General features: G+C 44.4%; 1 protein-coding gene across 1 annotated transcript; it reads left to right on the top strand.

Moving 5' to 3' along the window:
- Window positions 1–6: 6 nt before the first annotated feature.
- Window positions 7–14406, top strand: LOC117810077 (src substrate cortactin-like). Its single transcript, XM_034679659.1, has 10 exons — window positions 7–22; window positions 1063–1173; window positions 1869–1979; window positions 4580–4690; window positions 9740–9795; window positions 9872–9941; window positions 10028–10284; window positions 10366–10489; window positions 12084–12152; window positions 13158–14406. The coding sequence occupies exons 2-10, from the start codon at window positions 1125–1127 to the stop codon at window positions 13292–13294; spliced, it is 984 nt and encodes a 327-aa protein (XP_034535550.1). The 5' UTR covers window positions 7–22; window positions 1063–1124; the 3' UTR covers window positions 13295–14406.
- The last annotated feature ends 2980 nt before the right edge of the window (window positions 14407–17386 follow it).

Raw genomic sequence — 17386 nt, 5'->3', positions numbered from 1 at the left:
GAGAAACATGCTTCACAGAAAGGTGACGTCCTCATCTATCGTCTGTCTCAGCAGATCAGCGAACTAGTCCTGATCACTCTGAGTGATCCGCTGCAACAACCAGGACTCAGACGACACCTCAGAATCAAATCATCAGTGTTTATTAAACCTGCTTTTATCAGCCGGTTAGGCCTTTATCACCTGCAGGAGATGCATTCATTATCAGTGTTTGGCACGGGGCCAGCTGCAGCACACACACACACACACACTCCTGATCTCTGCTCTAATGGGATTGCACAACACACACTCACCATGTTGATGTGGTTTTGTGTTTCCTGGCACACGATGAGTCACAGCTCAGTTTGTAGGACAGTAATAACTGATGTTTGTTCAGGCTTTGTTCTCCGGCATGTTAGATTCATGTTGACAAAGTTTGAGTTCATAAATACATTTCTTATTAATCGAGGTAGCTCCTCATTTCATTCAGACAAAACAAACCTCATGATCAGCTCACAGTCTGAGTAAACTACCTGATGTTTAACTATCTGATACTCAAACTGATGCCTTCTCCCTCCCAGGAAGGTGCAAGGTAAACGGGGCAGGACTCTAAATTCGCTGCAGGTGTCAGCTCCAGGTCTGACCTATAATAACCCCCAGTTGGTGCAACTTGACCCCAGAACTTTAACCTCTTAGTTGCTGCAACATTTAAGGTCCAATGTGCCGGAGTCGACTCCAAGCTCATCATGAAGCTCTTCATCCAGCAGTCAGAAGTGACCCTGCTGCTCTGAGAGTCCTCTCTCGCTTCTTAGCTGCACATTCATCTAGCCTGCAGCTTTTAAGCCTCCATATTGTCATCACCTTTGTTTTGCATTCATCTCCTCCAGAGAGGTTCTGAACATTCGCCCAATTCCAGCGCCTCCTCAGTACTGAGTGTGCAGATATCTTTAAAACCCGAATGTGTCTAAATCAAGTCAAGTAAATGTTTAAGGGGAATTTGGAATTGGGCTGCTTCTTCTTGACCACTGCTTACCATGCTGCTTCACCCTGACCTTTGACCCTTGCTCCCCCTGCTTTGCTGTGTAGACTACTCCACTGGGTTTGGGGGGCGATACGGCGTGCAGTCAGATCGCGTGGACCAGAGCGCGATGGGCTTCGATTACCAGGGCAAAACCGAGAAACACGATTCCCAGAAAGGTTTGTGTGGAACCCCTTCAACCTGGAGGACAACTGAGAAACACACACACACACACACTCACACACACACACACGACACATCTCCTTATTTTGCTTCTCTTCCTCTTCCTCCATTCCTCAGCCTTCGTCTGCTGCAAACAATGGCTTCATTTTCTCTCAGTTGCGTGCTTGATGTGTTTTTTTTGTCCCAGTTTTTACGACACAAACTCTTCTTAAAGTGTGTTCAGATGATGCACACACGGCACATCTGCCTCAGAGGACTCTGAGGGACTTCAGAGAATCTCTTGGACGTAGGCAGACTCTTCCGTTCTGTCTCCTTTCATGGCTTTCCGCGGCTCCCGTCTCAGATTACAGGAGTTTGGCACACTCGCCAGCTGGTCTGTGGCTTCGGTCTGACCCGACTGGTTCTCCCAGGAGAGTGGGATGTTTTAATTTATGTATGACCCTTCCTTTGAACAGGCTCTTTGTTGTGAAGGTATCAGTTTCCTCCTGTTTACTCATGCTTTTCCTTCTTTAAAAGTTTGATTCAGAACTTTAATTTGTTGAGAACGCCTCATTTAGAGTCTAAATACACAAACAAGACGAAGAAGAACGATCAAGAGAATATTCTGCATACTCTGGATTATCTCTCCTCCACTTCCTGTTCTAACGTTTGATTTTTCTCCCTCCTCCTCCTCCTCTCCGGCCTCCTGCAGATTATGCTAAAGGCTTTGGCGGCAAGTTTGGCGTGGAGACCGACAAGGTGGACAAGAGCGCTGTGGGCTTTGAGTACCAGGGCAAGACGGAGCAGCACGAGTCACAGAAAGGTCGGTATCATCATGGTGAAGCTACATAATATGAATGATGTGGTACTCCAGAACTTATTTAGCCTATCCCAGCTGTCATTGGGCGAGAAGCGAGGCATGCACTGGACAGGTCAAACATGCAAAGACAAACAACCAGCCGTGCACACACTCACACCGACAGATAATGTCCATGTTTTGGACTGTTAGAGTATCGTCGTGCAAGAGGAGAACACACAAAGGCTCAAACCTGTCCCCTGTTATCAGCAGGTTAATGTGTCTTTGGGCCTGAATACGTCCCTCCTCTCTCTCTCCCTCCCTCCCTCCCTCCCATTCGTTCTGACTTGTCTGAACTGTTATCACACAGTGAAGCAGCGTCACCTGCAGATTCCTGAGATAGATCCTGACACACCTGAGCAGACTTTGCAGCGTGGTTGGCTCATGTCTGTTTAAAGATACAGGCTGATAGTGAAGGCTGGGTTTGAATATAACTGGGTCACATGCTGCGATAACAGGGACCAGCGTGAAAACAACATGTACCTGTTAATATATGTGAGACTAAACAGAGGGTTTTATTGATCTAGTGTTTTATTATGTTGCTGTCTTTGTGATTTAGAATATTGTCTCTGACAAGCGTCACCTGTGAGTCGATTCAGGTCTTTCAGCAAGCAGACTTATTTTATACCACCAGTGATGCCATAGCTCTTGAATATCTGTGGTTGTGTGAGAGGCTAACAAGCAGTGTTGTACATCAGTAAAAAGGGGAAGGACTGAACTTGGTCCGATGTTTTGGACTACTAGTTTCCCAGAATCAGCCTCCAGTTATCCTGTCACAGTTACTGCATGTTTTTCAGATGCATACTTAACACCTCAACTTAAGACCTGTATCTGTCCCTGCTTTTTAAACAAAGCCTTTTTTGAGTTATATTATAGGACAGCTGAAGAGAGACAGCAAATGTGGGGAGTAGAGAGTGGGAGAGTTGAACCAGCGATTGCTGCAACGAGGACTTGAGCCTCTTGCATGGGGAGCACGCTTAAACCTGTAGGCCAACCAGGGCAAGGACAAACTTCCTTTAACAGGCAGAAACCTCCAGCAGGACCAGACTCAGGTTAGACACACATCTGCTGAGACCGTGTTGGAGAGAGGGATAGAGGGAGATGAAGAGAGAGAGAGATGATAGTGGAGAGACGGATAGTAGTAGTTGTAGCAGCTGGAGTCTGGCACGTCCACAGCAGCAGGCCGGTGTACGGCAATATCAATCAATCAATCAATCAATCTTTATTTGTATAGCGCCAAATCACAACAAACGTTATCTCAAGACGCTTTTACAAACATAGCAGGTCTAGACCACTCTATGTCAAATTATGAACAGAGACCCAACTTCAAGACAGGGTAAGACTCAGTCTGACCCCACCTTAATCCATCGTGAGCATTGCACCTCACAGTATTTAGCTAGTTACAGTGGAGAGGAAAAACTTCCTTTTAACAGGCAGAAACCTCCAGCAGGACCAGACTCATGTTAGACAGCCATCATGCCTCGACCGAGTTGGGTCTGGAAAGACAGATAGAGGGGAGTAAGAGAGAGAAGTGATAGTGATGAGACGAGTCGTAGAAGCTGTTGCCGCTGGAGTCCAGGTCGTCCGCAGCAGGAGGACGTCTACGGCAGCTCAGAGGAACCTACGAGACAAGGGAGCTCAGGGACTCCAGAAAGGTCTATGGTTAGTAACTTTAATGGGACAGGCAGAGTTACAGTAAGTGATGAAGGGGTTGGGGGGAAGGGGGTGAGCTAGGATCCCAGTGTGTCAGTGCGCCAGTTCCCCCGGCAGTCTAGGCCTATAGCAGCATGACAAAAGCTGGTCCAAGCCTGATCCAGCTCTAACTATAAGCTTTATCAAAAAGGAAAGTTTGAAGCCTACTCTTAAAAGTAGAGAGGGTGTCTGCCTCCCGGACCCTGACTGGTAGATGATTCCAAAGGAGAGGGGCCTGATAACTGAAGGTTCTACCTCCCATACTACTTTTAGAGATTTTAGGTACAACTAGCAAGCCTGCATGTTGGGAGCGTAGAGTTCTAGAGGGGTAATAGGGCACTATGAGCTCTTTAAGATACGAGGGTGTCTGATTTTTAAGGGCTTTGTAGGTTAAAAGAAGGATTTTAAATTCTATTCTACATTTTATTGGGAGTCAGTGTAGAGAAGCTAGCACTGGAGAAATGTGCGCTCTCTTCCTAGTTTTAGCAAACTTAAACACGTCACTACAATATTTCCAGGTTTTGACAAGTGATTTCATGAAACACCTTTTTGGACTCTTGTAGGTCATCATAGTTTGTACATTGCAAAAAAAAATGGGACTCTCACGAAGTCTGATTTCCTCTTGAAGACTTTTGAGTCAACATCCAGAGGAAGAACATCAAATCTGAACTCTACCATCAAGGATCTTTAACTTCTAGATAAACCAGGTGTTACTGTTTGATCCCACTCATGTTCTTACATTTGGTTTAGGGAAACCATTTAGATATCTACGCCATGACAGTCTTTCCATGCTGTGATTTTGTCTGTGCCACATAGAAAACAGAACAGAAGCATGTCAGTGTTTGCATCACTTAGTGTGTTCTGTGTTCCTGCAGACTACGTGAAGGGCTTCGGGGGGAAGTTCGGCGTGCAGACGGACCGACAGGATAAATCAGCGCTCGGTTGGGACCACCAGGAGAAACTGCAGCTCCACGAGTCCCAGAAAGGTAACGCTTCTGATTTAACTCACCCGCTGTGAGTTCAGCACACCGTGTGTCTGAACTGTAAAACCTTTCTTCCTGCTCCGCTCTGATGTGGTCTCATCGTGGCTCCGGATGTGGTTTTTTCAAAGGTTGATAACTTCCTCAATCCGGGGGTAACGAGAGAGAAAAACGCCTCACAAGAGGAAGTGAAACCACGGCTCAGATTTACTGCCTCATAATCTCATCCACATCAACTTAGAATAGGCATGCAAGCAATAAATACATCAATAAAATAATCTTATTGGACGTTAAACAAACCACTACATGTGGCAACTTTGCTGCTCTGTGTCCGTTCAGTATTTCATGTTCTTCAGCCTTTTTTTATCTTCAACTTTTTGTAATGTTCCTTTTTTTTTTACATTAATATTTTGGTACCAGCAGTCCACTGGATGTCTGTGCTTACTGCTGCAAAAAACAACCAAAAGTAAAGCAAATAAACACCAAAACAAAGTCAACAACCCCAAAAAAGACAAAGCATGTATTTGTTATTTCAGAATCAGTTTAAATTCAATATTTTACGGACTGTGTTTCATCAATCAAGCTTTATTTACAGATAACCTTTCATACAAATCAAACACAATTCAAAGTGCTTTACAGAGATAGAAACATAAAAATCTAATATGTGACTAAACATAAAACAGAAATAGATTTAAAAGTTGAGACTAATAAACAACAACTGCAATAAAATGTATATAAATAAACAACAAAGGGAAATAGTGAAGAAATGAGTAAATAAGAGATAAAATATATAAATATTAAAGACAATAAAAAAAGGTAAAGATGAAAGTCTTAAAGGTGACATATCATGCAAAATGGACTTTTTAATGGTTCTCTACCTGAAATATGTGTCCCTGTCTACAAACCCCCCAGAGAATGAAAAGAATCCATTCTGCCCCTGTTCTGATTTCTCCACCTTTCTGTAAATGTGTGCTGAAACCAGCCGTTTCAGTTTTCAGTGTTTTTGTTACGTAACAACAATATCCGGTCTGTAACAGGAAGTCAGAGCTCGGAGCTTGTTCAGCCCATAGACTGTATAAAATACAACTCAAGCCCTCCTCCGTTTTTCATTCCCTGCACACATGTGTGCTAACAAGGAGCTTAGGAGGGAGGCATGCTAGTTGTAGGCTGTCTTAATAAACACAAAGGTCGCTTTGACTCCCCACGTCTGCAGATTTGAAGATCTAGTGGATGATTTTTATTTATCATGGATAAGTGCTAGCGCTAGTTAGCATAGCCACATAGCTACATGTTGGTAGCTGTGTACCAAGACACACGTCGACATGCTGATAAATAAAACAACAAGAAACACTAAATCTGTGACCAATGGTTCAGAAAGGTCCTGCTGCAGGCGCCTCTCCATCAGGATCAGATTCTGGATCAGATTCAGAGGGTTGAAGTAACGCGGGTCTGTGAGCAGCCGTGTATATTCAGCCAACGTGTAAACATTAGATCAACGTGCTGGACAGCCGAGGCCACACCCACTTCCTGAGGGGGCGTGGTCAGAGAGAAAACAGACTGTTCTGAGGAGGGCTGAAGAAGAGGGTTTTTCAGGCAGACCAAAATCTGATTTCAAAGTGTTTTTTTGAGCATAAACTTTAAAGACATGTTTTGGGGACCTCTTAGACCAACATATGTTGATGAAAAAAGTGTGATATGTCACCTTTAAGATCAATACAATCATTAAAAATAGCAATAAAAATTAGTAATTAAAGAAAATTCAAGAACATTAAAATAAATATAAATTGACATTAAAAGGATAAATTAAGTTATAAAATAAACAAGTGAAGTATATAAATATTTATTATACATTTTTATATTATACAGATATTTACTTATTGATATATTTATTTATTTATATTATTTTTTATTATTACAGTTGTGCTCCAAAGTTTAATACCCTGATAGAATTTGTGACTTTTTTGGCCATTTTTCAGAGAACATGAAAGATAAGAGGAAAACTTTCTTTTCACTCGTGGTTAGTGATTTGGTGAAGCAAATTATTATCACTCAACTGTGTTTACTCTTTTTAAATCATAAAGACAACAGAAACTACCCAAGAAATCATAAATTATGCCAGGGTATGTAAACTTATGAGCACAACTGTATATGTATATTTATTCTATATAATAAAATCCAGACTAAAAAGATGAGTCTTTAATTTACTTTAGAGTAAATTAATGGGCTCATGTGATGTCAAACTTAGGACGTTGATTCTCTACAGATATGTTCAGATCTGCATTTTCAGCACAGTAGATAATCACTGTGTACAAATGCATCCCTGCAGCATGTTGAAGGCTGTCCTGTGTCCTACTTTGCATCAGCTGTGTCGGATACAATGTGAGCGTCCTTCGTGACCCAGAATTCTTTTGAGCACCAGTTTAGAAAAACAAAAGGATGTCTGAGTTAAACATTTAAATGATACGATTTGTAGTGAGCTGCACAACTGCATTGAAACTTCAAATTATACAGGCGACGTATATCCTGCAAAGTCCAGACCCCCTCACTTCAGTCCGGCCTGACCGGTCTGTGCAGCCTGGATGGGACACAGCTGTTGTGTTTACTAACATTTGAAAGATCACATCCACTACACAGCTTCTAGTCTCTTAACATCATGAAGTCAAAGACTGAGAAGAAATGAACCTGAGTAACCTCCTGACCTGTCTCCTTCCTGTCTCAAAGCATGAGTGATGATAACTGTCTGCTGTTTCACTGTGTCTGTATGTCTGTCTCTTTATATGTGTATATACCTGTTTGTTTGTTGGGCCCTATGATTTCCACCAAACAGGAAACACAGAGGGAATCAGAGTACTTTGGTCGCTGTAGTTCCCATGGACCGGTCTGCGTGTGACCTGGTTTCACCTCGGCTGGGGTTCAGGTCTCCCTCTCCGTTAGTCATGACGAAGAGGGAATCGAAGACCTCAGAGTCATCAAGAGAATGTGTCACTAAGAGCTGAATGACTTCCCTGAATCTGTAGAGCAACTTCTCTGCAAGTTTTGGAACCGTAAGAACACATGCGGTGACCCCCAGAGTCAGATAATCAGCATCATAATCGAGAGCCTGAGAGTAGCCTCCGCCAGACCGGCTCACCCCGTGTGCTCGAGCAGCAGTTAAAGCTCTTAAACCAGAACCTGTAAACGTTAATACGGATCTCATGGGGCCCTCATGTTGGTTCTTGTCTGTCCGTGTGTGTGTGTGTGTGTGTGTGTATTGCAGACTATAAGCGTGGGTTTGGAGGGCAGTATGGGGTACAGGCAGAGAAGCAGGACCAGTGTGCCCTGGGATATGAGCACAAGGAGAGCCTGGCCAAGCACGAGTCCCAGAAAGGCACAGAAACTCCCCTGAACACAACAACACTTCTAACCCCCTCCCTCCCTCCCTCCCTACACCCCCGTCCTCACCCCCTCACCCTCCCCTCTGGCTTCCTGCTGGCTTGAAACCTTCACGCCTGCATCCTTTAAAAAGAAGGACGCATCATCTTTCATTTCACAGCCTCCAAGACCACATGACCCCTCCATCCCATCCCAGCCTAGTCCACAACAAACGTTATCCTCTTTCCAAACAGAGCCGGTCTAGACCGTACTCTATGTTCTATTCTTAACAAAGACCCAACATCAAGACCGGATCAGATCCAGTCCCCACTTCCAGACAGGACTCAGTCTGATCTCATCTTAATCCACCATGAGCAGAGCACTTTGCAGCATTTAGCAAGTTACAGTGGCAAGGACAAACTTCCTTTAACAGGCAGAAACCTCCAGCAGGACCAGACTCATGTTAGACACACATCTGCTGAGACCGTGTTGGAGAGAGGGATAGAGGGAGGTGAAGAGAGAGAGAGAGATGATAGTGGGGAGACGGATAGTAGTAGTTGGAGCAGCTGGAGTCTGGCACGTGCACAGCAGCAGAGATCCAGAGGAACCTACGAGACAAGGGAGCTCAGGGACTCCAGAAAGGTCTAAGAAAAGAGAAAAGAGAGGGAGACCAGAAGAAAGAAAAAGAGGAGAATAAATGGTGAAGGGATGACAGAAGGAAAGGACGGGATAAGAAAGGAGACATAAAGGATGAAAAAAGAAAGAAAGAAAGAAAGAAAGAAAGAAAGAAAGAAAGAAATAATGAAAAAGAAAAAAGTAAAGAAAACAAGGAAGGACAGAAAGTAAGCAAAAAGGAAAAAGGAAATAAAGAAAGAAAGAAAGAAAGGAATGAAAAAGAAAAAAGAGAAAGAAGTAAAGAAAACAAGGAAGGACAGAAAGAAAGAAAGGATGAATAACAGACCCCAAAAAAGGAATCTACAGCAGAGATCCAGAGGAACCTACGAGACAAGGGAGCTCAGGGACTCCAGAAAGGTCTATGGTTAGTAACTTTAATGGGACAGGAAGAGTTAAAGTGAGAGACAGGCAGAGAGAGGAGAGAGAGGGAAAGACAGGATCCCAGTGTGTCAGTCTAAGCCTATAGCAGCATAACTAAGACCTGGTCCAAGCCTGATCCACAAACAAACAGATCTTCAAGTAGAGAGGGATATCAAACATCTTCATGTGGTTTAAAGACTGTATCACCTCCCCTCCCTGATCAGCGCCCCCTGCTGCTTTCATTCAGTGTGTGCATGTCATTCATTCGTGCGTCCCTCCTGCTGCGGCCGCTCAGACACACGGCTGATCTTCGATGCAAAGATTGATCCAAGGTGGCTGCTTGACCCCAGATGTCTGGCTTGGACTCTCCTCCCAGTTTTCACGCTGTCACCGCCTGCTTTCAGTTTTTATTGTTTCTCTTCTTTACAGGTTTGCATGAACGCATCAGCCCGTTCTTTGATCCCAGCAGCCCCTCCGTTTATGAGTTCAAACCAACCGCAGTCTGCTTCATCTGAACCTGCAGAACAGAGAAGAGTCTGATAGTAAACTTTGTAAACCAGTCCATCTTTAGACCTTCTCTCAGAGATCTGGAGTCCTGATGAAGCAGACTGCGGTTGTGTCTTTTAAAGAACAGAGATCTGATGTTTCCTCTCTCCTTCCTGTTTCCAGACTACTCTAAAGGCTTTGGAGGGAAGTATGGCGTCCAGAATGACCGCATGGATAAGGTGAGGAGAGCTCATGCATGTTGACGTTTTCACTGATGTGGTGGGAGCTCTGTCTGACGTCTTTCTCTCTCTGCAGAGTGCGGGGACGTTTGATGAAGTGGAGAAGCCGAGCTCATCGTACCAGAAAACCAAACCTGTGGAGGCTGGTGAGCTCTCGTTGAGATCCACGGTGTCAGAGTCAGATCTTTAGACCGTGCCTGACCTCCCTGCGTGTCCTTTCCTTTCCCTGCAGCCGGCAGCAGCACAGGGAGCATCAAGGCCCGCTTCGAGAACATCGCCAAGCAGAAGGAGGAGGAGGACAGGAAGAAGGCGGAGGAGGAGCGAGCGCGTCGGCAGGCCAAGGATAAGCAGGAGCAGGAGGAGATGCGCCGCAAGATCGAAGCTACGCCCAAGGCTCCCTCTCCGGCTCCCGCTGCTGCTGCAAGTCCCGTACCCAGTCCCACCCCCAGCCCGATTCCAGCAGCACAACCAGCTGAACCAGCATACCAGGTGAGAGGCTGCGGCTCTGAGGTGCTGGTAGCGGCGCTCTCTGGACTCTCTCTCTGAAACGTGTAACGTTCTGTCTCTTAGAAAACAGAGGAGTCGTATTATGACACCACCACAGAGAACGGCGAGCAGCTGTACGAGGCGGAGCCACAGACCCAGCCGGAGGAGACCTACCAGGTCCCCGCCGAGACCGCAGCAGCAGCAGGAGGTAAAGACACGTGAGGGTTTATGTTCGGTGGGTCTTTTCTCTTCCTCGCTTCTGTGAGATTCTGTGACACAAGGACCGAGCTCGGTGTCTTTAACAGGAAAGCATCAGACGGTTTGAAACAGAGGACAGCTTTATCGTCTTTACGTGATCGATGTTACAGATCATGAAGTTTCTAAAAGTTACACTCAGTCATCAGTTTACAGAGTAAGTTTAATGCCTGTGTGCAGGCTGGTAGTGAAGGGGGTGTATCAATTCATAAACTTTCTCTTACTGATGTTAAACACAGTAAAAGGAAGAACAGCCTTCTACATGTTCTTAAATCAGTCTCAACCAAAAACTGAACGTCTGAAGACAGAGACATTGACGAGCTCAGATACGTCAAGATGCAGTTCAGAGTGCTGTGGACTGTCTGTCCTTGTATTGTATGTTGATAGCACTTTTATTCAAAGCCAGAGAATCAAAATATCATCGTAGTGTTCACAGAAAGTGTTTTCTTTTTACTCTACTATAGTAAGTAATAGGGATGTCAACAGTTAATCGAGTATGGATTAATTGATTGTTAAGAACTTACTCAAACCTTTTTTTTGTTTTGATTTTCTATCCTGTGGAACAAACATCATGTGGTCTCATATTTGGTTCAGCTATCAGGGAGGTGTTTGAAGTTTAAAGCTTGTTTGGATGTGAATCAGCTGACTGAAGGTGTTGCTCACAGCGGAGACGCTCAGCTGAGTGACAGGTCTCCACGAGTGCTTTTTTTCTCCGCCCCCGGACTGATTCTGACCCGGTTGCGCTCCCGGCTGACACCTGACCGCGTTCACATGATTATTTTTCTCAATAAGAACGAGTAGACAGAAAACTGGACTCTGTGAGTCTGAAACATGTTTCTGTTCAGTTCCCTTGTTGAAGTCTGAGCCTTCACTTTTATGACTGTGTGTCTGCAGAGATTCTGAGCCTGCTCCACATGTTGATATTCAGCGTGTTTAACATTTTGAACACCTCAATACGATCCGTAGATATTCAATACTGTCAGTTATATACATTGTGTCAGGAAGGAAAATTTGATTCAGGGGAAAAAACGCATTGGGCATTGATTTTGATGGAAAACGTTCACGCTTTTTAATGATTAATCGATAATTGATCGTTAACATTTCCAAAGATCGATCACGGAAAATACTGTCTTACTATATTACACAAACAAAAGTGTTAAAAGAGTGAAATGTTGCACAATTAAACACTTGTTACAACCCTGATACTGATGTCTGATCGACAACGTGAATGAGTTTAAAGAGAGGAAATGTTTGGACTAAAAGTAAAGACTCAAATGTGACTAAATCTAACCAGCATGTTCATCTAAAGACTAAATCTAAAGTTGCTGCCAAAATCAACGCTGATCATAACCGTCATCGAAGGAGGATTCATCAGGAGACTCGCGTCCTGGATTACGTCTTAGAAAGTCTGACCTTAAAGAAGTGGACACAGAGAGAAATAATCGACACAAGTTTTAATAACAGATTCAAATCATCACATCTTCAAACTTTTACGTCCACACACAGATCGTAGCGTGTCAACTAACACACCCTTTTTTCTCTTCCAGACGGGCAGCAGTACGACTACGGTGAGGACCTCGGGGTGACGGCGGTGGCTCTCTACGACTACCAAGCAGGTGAGAGACGGACTCAGAGAGCTCAGTCACACTGCATGTAGAAAAACCTCCACTTGATCCTCCCGGTGTAGAACTCTGTGCTAAATTTAGTGAGAAGTTGAAATGATGGAGCTGCGTGACCTGCTGATCTTAAAGGTGACATATTACGCTCTTTTCATCAATATATATTGGTCTAAGAGGTCCCCAAAACATGTCTTTAAATTTTATGCTCAAAAAAACACTTTGAAATCAGATTTTGGTCTGCCTGAAAAACCCTCTTCTTCAGTCCTCCTCAGAACAGTCTGTTTTCTCTCTGACCACGCCCCCTCAGGAAGTGGGTGTGGCCTCGGCTGTCCAGCACGTTGATCTAATGTTTACATGTTGGCTGAATATACACGGCTGCTCACAGACCCGCGTTACTTCAACCCTCTGAATCTGATCCAGAATCTGATCCTGACGGAGAGGCGCCTGCAGCAGGACCTTTCTGAACCATTGGTCACAGATTTAGTGTTTCTTGTTGTTTTATTTGTCAGTATGTCCACGTGTGTCTTGGTACACAGCTACAGCTACGACATGTAGCTATGTAGCTATGCTAACTAGCGCTAGCACTTATCCATGATAAATAAAAATCATCCACTAGATCTTCAAATCTGCAGACGTGGGGAGTCAAACCGACCTTTGTGTTTATTAAGACAGCCTACAACTAGCATGCCTCCCTCCTAAGCTCCTTGTTAGCACACATGTGTGCAGGGAATGAAAAACGGAGGAGGGGTTGAGTTGTATTTTATACAGTCTATGGGCTGAACAAGCTCCGAGCTCTGACTTCCTGTTACAGACCGGATGGCGTTGTGACGTATGAAAAACACTGAAGTCTGAAACGGCTGGTTTCAGCACACATTTACAGAAAGGTGGAGAAATCAGAACAGGGGCAGAATGGAGTCTTTGACTTTTCAGGTAGAGAACCATTAAAAAGTTGATTTTGCATGATATGTCACCTTTTAAACAATCTGTCATTTCCTGTTTCAGCCGGCGACGACGAAATCTCCTTCGATCCCGACGACATCATCACCAACATCGAGATGATCGACGAAGGCTGGTGGCGAGGCGTCTGCAGAGGCTCCTACGGCCTCTTCCCCGCCAACTACGTGGAGGTCCGGCAATGATGACGACCCCCCCGACCGTGCGCCAGAAGACAAACGAGAGCGGAGACGATCTCATCCCTGTTTTCCCTCTTCATCCTCCCGTCTTTTCTCTCTTCACCTCATCGTAGCGCTTCGACACTGCGAGACGCTTTCAGGTCTCCTGCTGGCTTTTCTTTTGCTCCTTCTCCATCCCTCCTCCTCTTCCTCATCCTCCTCTTCCTCTTCTTCTTCTTCCCTCTGTTCCTGAAGTTTCTCTCCATGCAGCAGAAAGAGAGGAAGTGAATTAATCCTAAGAGAAGATATAAAGATTATAATCCAGGTTAAGAATAAAGACCCGACGTTGGCTCCACGCGTCTCTGCTGGGTCACAGTTAAAGCTGCAAAATGCAGCTCGGGTGTGACGGTGCATTTTGCAGCTTGTTATTTTTCTAGATACAGTATTAGAGGCGATCAGGTGTCCCTTCACACAGACGAGAGGCGTGTTAGTCTCACCAAAGAGCAGAGGAGCGATGAGTGTGTGCACGGGGCTGAGGATGCAGGAGCAGTGAGGATGTTTACGTCCAGGATCCTAAATCTTTGGTGCGTCTGCGTGAAGGAAAGGAGACTCTCTTCCTCCTGACTGCTTTTCATAAACGATCAAACGTCTCCTCCTCCTCCTTCAGAGTACCGGGGCCAAAACATTAAAGACTTTCTCACCACTGTGGAACAGAAACACTGCAGCTCATGTCGTTCTTTTAATCATCTCTAAGTGTGGTTACGTGTACAGAGAGATTCCTGATTTATGACGCTTTGAGGACTTCTTTTTGTCCCCCGTGCTCGTCTTCGTGTTTGTGTCGTGACATGTCGAGATGCGCGCTGACCTCAGAGCGAGTGACCTTTCAAAATAAGAGTGCTTATGACCGCCTGTAGAAGCATTTATCAGGCTGCTGTTAAGGGAAGAGGCTTCGGTGTTTTGTTTTCTTTCTCCAAACACTAATTATTTCTAACAGACGCAGCGTCTGTGGATCGCAGTAGTGTAGCTCAAACAGGTGTGTGTGAGCGTGTGTGTGTGTGAGAGAGTGTGTGTGTGTGAGGGCTTCATTAAAATCATCTTTGGGGTTTTATAATAAAAAAGTGACCTTTTCAGAAACATTATTTTTATCTGTACCTCTGTTTGCTTGAGTCACATCATTACCTGCTTGTTCTTTTTTTTAGTTTCAATAAATAAACTATGAATTCTAACGACGACGAGTGGGCTCCTTTATTTTAATATCACAACATCATTCACTGGATTTAACTGGACCTGAATATTTCTCCTCTGAATAAAGGAGTAAAGAGGTCAGAGGTCACTGATGATGAAGGACTCTTCTCCTATTAGTACACTAAGTTTTGGAACAGTTGCATTAAATTCTGGTTAGGGTTAAAGGGAGAGTTTCATCACTGTGTGACTAAAATCTACTTTATAACATGTTTGTTTACAGTGAGGTTTCCCCTCTTTACATCCTTTATCTCTACACAGAGCAGAAGAAACAGAATCACAGTGCCCTCTAGTGGACAAACTGTGTACATGTTTGTGCACAAGTACAGGTGGAGCTCAAGAAATGTGAATAATGTGAAAAGGTTCAATAATTCTCTAAACCCTACCCGTAACCCTAACCCTTATCATACCCTATGATTAGGGTTAGGGTTAGGGTTAGGGTTAGGGTTACAATTAGGGTTAGGGTTAGGGTTACAATTAGGGTTAGGGTTAGGGTTACAATTAGGGTTAGGGTTAGGGTTACGATTAGGGTTAGGGTTATGATTAGGTTTAGGGTTAGGGTTACGATTAGGGTTACCATTAGGGTTAGGGTTACCATTAGGGTTAGGGTTACCATTAGGGTTAGGGTTACAACTAGGGTTAGGGTTAGGGTTACAATTAGGGTTAGGGTTACGATTAGGGTTAGGGTTACGATTAGGGTTAGGGTTACGATTAGGGTTAGGGTTACGATTAGGGTTAGGGTTACGATTAGGGTTAGGGTTGCGATTAGGGTTAGGGTTACAATTAGGGTTAGGGTTAGGGTAACGATTAGGGTTAGGGTTAGGGTTAGGGTTACAATTAGGGTTAGGGTTAGGGTAACGATTAGGGTTAGGGTTAGGGTTAGGGTTACAATTAGGGTTAGGGTTAGGGTTACGATTAGGGTTAGGGTTAGGGTTACGATTAGGGTTAGGGTTACAATTAGGGTTAGGGTTAGGGTTAGGGTTAGGGTTACGATTAGGGTTAGGGTTAGGGTTACGATTAGGGTTAGGGTTAGGGTTACGATTAGGGTTAGGGTTAGGGTTACAATTAGGGTTAGGGTTACGATTAGGGTTAGGGTTACGATTAGGGTTAGGGTTACAATTAGGGTTAGGGTTACCATTAGGGTTAGGGTTACGATTAGGGTTAGGGTTACGATTAGGGTTAGGGTTACAATTAGGGTTAGGGTTACGATTAGGGTAAGGGTTACCATTAGGGTTAGGGTTACGATTAGGGTTAGGGTTACGATTAGGGTTAGGGTTACAATTAGGGTTAGGGTTACAATTAGGGTTAGGGTTAGGGTAACGATTAGGGTTAGGGTTAGGGTTAGGGTTACAATTAGGGTTAGGGTTAGGGTTAGGGTTACGATTAGGGTTAGGGTTAGGGTTACGATTAGGGTTAGGGTTAGGGTTAGGGTTACAATTAGGGTTAGGGTTAGGGTTAGGGTTACGATTAGGGTTAGGGTTAGGGTTAGGGTTAGGGTAACGATTAGGGTTAGGGTTAGGGTTACAATTAGGGTTAGGGTTAGGGTTAGGGTTAGGGTTAGGGTTACGATTAGGGTTAGGGTTAGGGTTACGATTAGGGTTAGGGTTAGGGTTACGATTAGGGTTAGGGTTAGGGTTACGATTAGGGTTAGGGTTAGGGTTAGGGTTACAATTAGGGTTAGGGTTAGGGTTACGATTAGGGTTAGGGTTACGATTAGGGTTAGGGTTAGGGTTACCATTAGGGTTAGGGTTACAATTAGGATTAGGGTTAGGGAACGATTAGGGTTAGGGTTAGGGTTACAATTAGGGTTAGGGTTACGATTAGGGTTAGGGTTAGGGTTACGATTAGGGTTAGGGTTAGGGTTACGATTAGGGTTAGGGTTAGGGTTAGGGTTAGGGTTACAATTAGGGTTAGGGTTAGGGTTACAATTAGGGTTAGGGTTAGGGTTACGATTAGGGTTAGGGTTAGGGTTACGATTAGGGTTAGGGTTATGATTAGGTTTAGGGTTAGGGTTACGATTAGGGTTAGGGTTACCATTAGGGTTAGGGTTACCATTAGGGTTAGGGTTACAATTAGGGTTAGGGTTACGATTAGGGTTAGGGTTAGGGTTACAATTAGGGTTAGGGTTACGATTAGGGTTAGGGTTACGATTAGGGTTAGGGTTACAATTAGGGTTAGGGTTACAATTAGGGTTAGGGTTACGATTAGGGTTAGGGTTAGGGTTACAATTAGGGTTAGGGTTACGATTAGGGTTAGGGTTACCATTAGGGTTAGGGTTACAATTAGGGTTAGGGTTACGATTAGGGTTAGGGTTACGATTAGGGTTAGGGTTACAATTAGGGTTAGGGTTACAATTAGGGTTAGGGTTAGGGTAACGATTAGGGTTAGGGTTAGGGTTAGGGTTACAATTAGGGTTAGGGTTAGGGTTAGGGTTACGATTAGGGTTAGGGTTAGGGTTACGATTAGGGTTAGGGTTAGGGTAAGGGTTACAATTAGGGTTAGGGTTAGGGTTAGGGTTACGATTAGGGTTAGGGTTAGGGTTAGGGTTAGGGTAACGATTAGGTTAGGGTTAGGGTTAGGGTTACAATTAGGGTTAGGGTTAGGGTTAGGGTTAGGGTTACGATTAGGGTTAGGGTTAGGGTTACGATTAGGGTTAGGGTTACGATTAGGGTTAGGGTTAGGGTTACGATTAGGGTTAGGGTTAGGGTTAGGGTTACAATTAGGGTTAGGGTTAGGGTTAGGGTTACGATTAGGGTTAGGGTTAGGGTTACGATTAGGGTTAGGGTTACCATTAGGGTTAGGGTTAGGGTTAGGGTTACGATTAGGGTTACGATTAGGGTTAGGGTTAGGGTTAGGGTTACGATTAGGGTTACGATT

Source organism: Notolabrus celidotus, chromosome 3, assembly GCF_009762535.1.
Source record: "Notolabrus celidotus isolate fNotCel1 chromosome 3, fNotCel1.pri, whole genome shotgun sequence".
Lineage (NCBI taxonomy): Eukaryota > Metazoa > Chordata > Actinopteri > Labriformes > Labridae > Notolabrus > Notolabrus celidotus.
This window is presented reverse-complemented; position numbering and strand designations above follow the sequence as displayed.